At 53.6% G+C, this 3,404-nt stretch overlaps 1 protein-coding gene across 1 annotated transcript in view; it reads left to right on the forward strand.

Moving 5' to 3' along the window:
• The first annotated feature begins 6 nt into the window (after positions 1-6).
• Positions 7-3,404, forward strand: part of NKAIN4 (Na+/K+ transporting ATPase interacting 4) — a 60,112-nt gene continuing 56,714 nt past the window's right edge. The window contains exon 1 of the mRNA XM_014957028.1: positions 7-270. Within this exon, the coding sequence (XP_014812514.1) occupies positions 217-270 (54 nt within the window). The 5' untranslated portion in view covers positions 7-216. The remainder of the gene's footprint in view (positions 271-3,404) is intronic.

A 3,404-nucleotide genomic window follows, 5' to 3' on the forward strand; every position in this document is an offset into this window, starting at 1 on the left:
CCGCCTCCTTCCCCGGTTCCCGGAGGGGCTCCGGCAGCCGCCGCGACCTCCCTCCCCTCCTTCCCCCTCCATCCCTCCCGCTCCCGGCGGCGGAGAGCGGCGGCTGCGGGCCGGGGAGCGGAGCAGCCCCCCCGGGGGCGGCGGAGAAGCGGAGCTGCCCCTTGTGTCTGTGTCCGTCCATCCGTCCGTCCGTCCCCCCCCCGCTGCTCGGGGACCATGGGATGCTGCACCGGGCGCTGCACCCTCATCTTCCTCTGCACTTTGCAGCTGGTAAGTGGAAACGCTCCGGGAACGGCGGAGAACCGGGGGGTTCGGCTCCCCCAGGACGGGGATGGGAATAAAAAGCCCCCCTCTTTTCCTCCCCCCGCAACCCCCGGTGCCCCCGGGGTCGGCGGAGGCTCCGGTCCCTCCTCAGCTCCGGCGGGGAGGAGGCGGTGGAGGGATGTCGGGCTGCGCTCTGGGGTGAATTCAATCTCCCTAAATGCCTAAAACTCGGAAAAAAAACCTTCGTTTTTACTTGAAAAAAAAAGTTCTCAATTCATAAGTTTGTGCTTATAAAATACAACTTTAAAAAAAAATTTAAAATCGCGCCGTCAAAGGAGTCCCGGGGGCGATGCTGCAAAGCAAATCAAAGCAAATCAAAACAAATCAAAGCAAATCAAAGCAAACTTTCTGGGTGCGGAACCCACCGGCACCTTCAGCCTCTGGGTGTCCGGCTGCAATTCAGCCCTGTGTGTCCCCCCCTGTCCCCCTGCACGGGGGGGGCGTCTGAGCTGCCTTGGAAGGAATCGTCCCCAATCTCCTGGGGATGAAGCCGGGGAGCCGGAGCATCCCATCGCTTCAACCCGGGGCTCCGGGGGGCGGGCGAGTCCCGGTGGCGGCGACCAGCCCCCTCCCCGCCAAGCCCTGCCCGTACTCGGGACAGCAGCCTCCGGCGGGGCATTGCCCTTTTAAGCCGTGGGCTCGGGCTGCGCTCTGGGGTGAATTCAATCTCCCTAAATGCCTAAAACTCGGAAAAAAAACCTTCGTTTTTACTTGAAAAAAAAAGTTCTCAATTCATAAGTTTGTGCTTATAAAATACAACTTTAAAAAAAAATTTAAAATCGCGCCGTCAAAGGAGTCCCGGGGGCGATGCTGCAAAACAAATCAAAGCAAATCAAAGCAAATCAAAGCAAAGCAAATCAAAGCAAACTTTCCGGGTGCGGAACCCACCGGCACCTTCAGCCTCTGGGTGTCCGGCTGCAATTCAGCCCTGTGTGTCCCCCCCTGTCCCCCTGCACGGGGGGGGCGTCTGAGCTGCCTTGGAAGGAATCGTCCCCAATCTCCTGGGGATGAAGCTCTTCGGTGGGACGTGCTTATAAATGCATCTATATATTTATTTAGGAATTAACTTCCCCCGTGTGCGGGATGGGCCGTCCCCGGTGGGCACGGGTCCCCGGGACATCCCTGTGTCGGGATAACGGGATGAACAAAGGTCTGGTTGTTCCCCGAGTCCCTGCGCATCCAGCCGGGATCTGGAGGGTCCCCTTCTTGTCAATAGCTAATGGGCTCCAGGGCTCCTCCAACCTTAAAAAGGAAATGACAGCATCTAGGGCTTTAATTTCATTTGCTTCTTCCAAATTTGCTTTGTTTTGGAGCGTTGGCAGCCCGCAGGGTAGGGCAGGCTTCCTGCGGAGTTCTCTGGAACAGCGGGCGAGTGCCAAGGGGTGACTTTTTGGGGAAACTCTTCGGTTTTTTTGGAGTTGCCGACTGCGACAGCGCGGTGGGTTTTCCCCCCAAAAAAGGGACTGCGAGTGGGCACTGCGCTGAAGGTGGGAGAGGAAAAAAAATGGGAACCTGGTGGTTTTCCAATGTAAACCATCAGCCTGAGGTTGAAGGGGAAGGGGGTGAGGGTGCGAGGCTGGTAACTCTGAGGATGAGCGCGGTCGGAAGCCGCGGAGGGAAGATTTGACTCGTAGTTGAACAAAACACGGAGTAGAAGTGCTGGGGTTTTCTTGCACAAAAGCGTCTCCCGAGGCATATTGATGAGGGAGCTGAATGGCTCAGGGAGAGTATTTAGTCTCCTGGATTATTTCTTTTGATTTTTTCACCCGTGATCACAGAAGAAAGAAGCTGTACCCTGTATTACGTTGGAAATTGGCACCTCAACGCTCGCTGTCTCTGAAACCCATCACTATGTCATCCTGCTTTAAAGCACACTCTCACACACGCTGGAGAAGAGAGGGAAAAAAAAAAAAAAGAATAAGAAAGAGAAAAAGCCCTGAGCTGCTGGTGCTGTTCTTATTTCTGACAAGCGTGGGAGTTTTCTCGTATCCAAGATACAGGGACAAAGAACCCCCAGCATTTTATTTTCCTTAAGACCCTCCTCCTCGAAGAAAAGAATCAGTTTGGCTCATTCTTAAGCAAGTTTGGATGCCTCAGCCCTAGCGATTTCCCAGGGCACTTGCTGGGTGAATTGGGAGAGCTGGAAAAATGTGAACTATGGTGAGGGAATTCCTGGAGCTGGGCTCTGATGGGGGGGAGGGCAGGAGATCCTGGCTGCTTCCCAGCAAGTGCTTGGGTGAGGGTGAGATCCAGCCCGGTGCTTTTTTTATATTTTTATTTATTTTTATATTTTTAAGCAAACTTTGTCTGTAAATCATCACCTCCCTTCTACATCAGCCCGGCCGTGCGACCTGCGGGACTCGCTGCTGCTCAGGGGGGGTTCAGACAAAACACTGAAGGGATGAGGCCAAGATCATCAATAAATTATAACAATGTGAACTTCCTTTGTTCCTCCCGTGTCTCTGCTCTGCTTCATTTGATACTTTGAACCCTTCACACTCTTCCCTCTACGTTGCCAAGCTCCGTGTCTCCCACTGGTGAAGTCTCCCAGGGGTGAAATCCTGGCTCCTCCGTGGCCCGTGGAGGTTTTGCCTCTGACTTAAACGGGGGGAGGATTTCAGGGCTGGGATTTCCCCCTGCACTTTTGCAGCACACCCCTGTCTTCCTTCACACGTTCTCATTTCTCTTCCTCAAGGCTTCGCCGGGGCTTTTTAGAAAGGATGAACGGAAACACAAAACACCCCCACACCCACAAAACCCCCAAAATCAGATGAGGAGTTGGAGTTGCAGTGCTTCGCAGAGATTGTTTGATTATCAGGTGTAAGCAGTTGAGCGAGCGTGTGGGGAAGTATTTGGACGCGGCAGCCTAAATGTTTCCCTAAAAAAAAAGGAAAAAAAAAAGACAGAAAACAAACATATTCATCATTGCAGTGTGTGTTCCCAAAGAAAAAGTTTGCCAGTCAGAGGGCAGAACAACGTGTGAATTGAAGGAGCTGCTACACAATGAGAATACCAACTAGAGCTTCAGTGTGTCCCCCCCGGGCTGAGCACTGGTGGAGGAGATGGAGGAGGAGGAGGAG

Source organism: Calidris pugnax, unplaced genomic scaffold, assembly GCF_001431845.1.
Source record: "Calidris pugnax isolate Ruff unplaced genomic scaffold, ASM143184v1 scaffold50, whole genome shotgun sequence".
In the NCBI taxonomy this organism is placed as follows: Eukaryota; Metazoa; Chordata; class Aves; order Charadriiformes; family Scolopacidae; genus Calidris; species Calidris pugnax.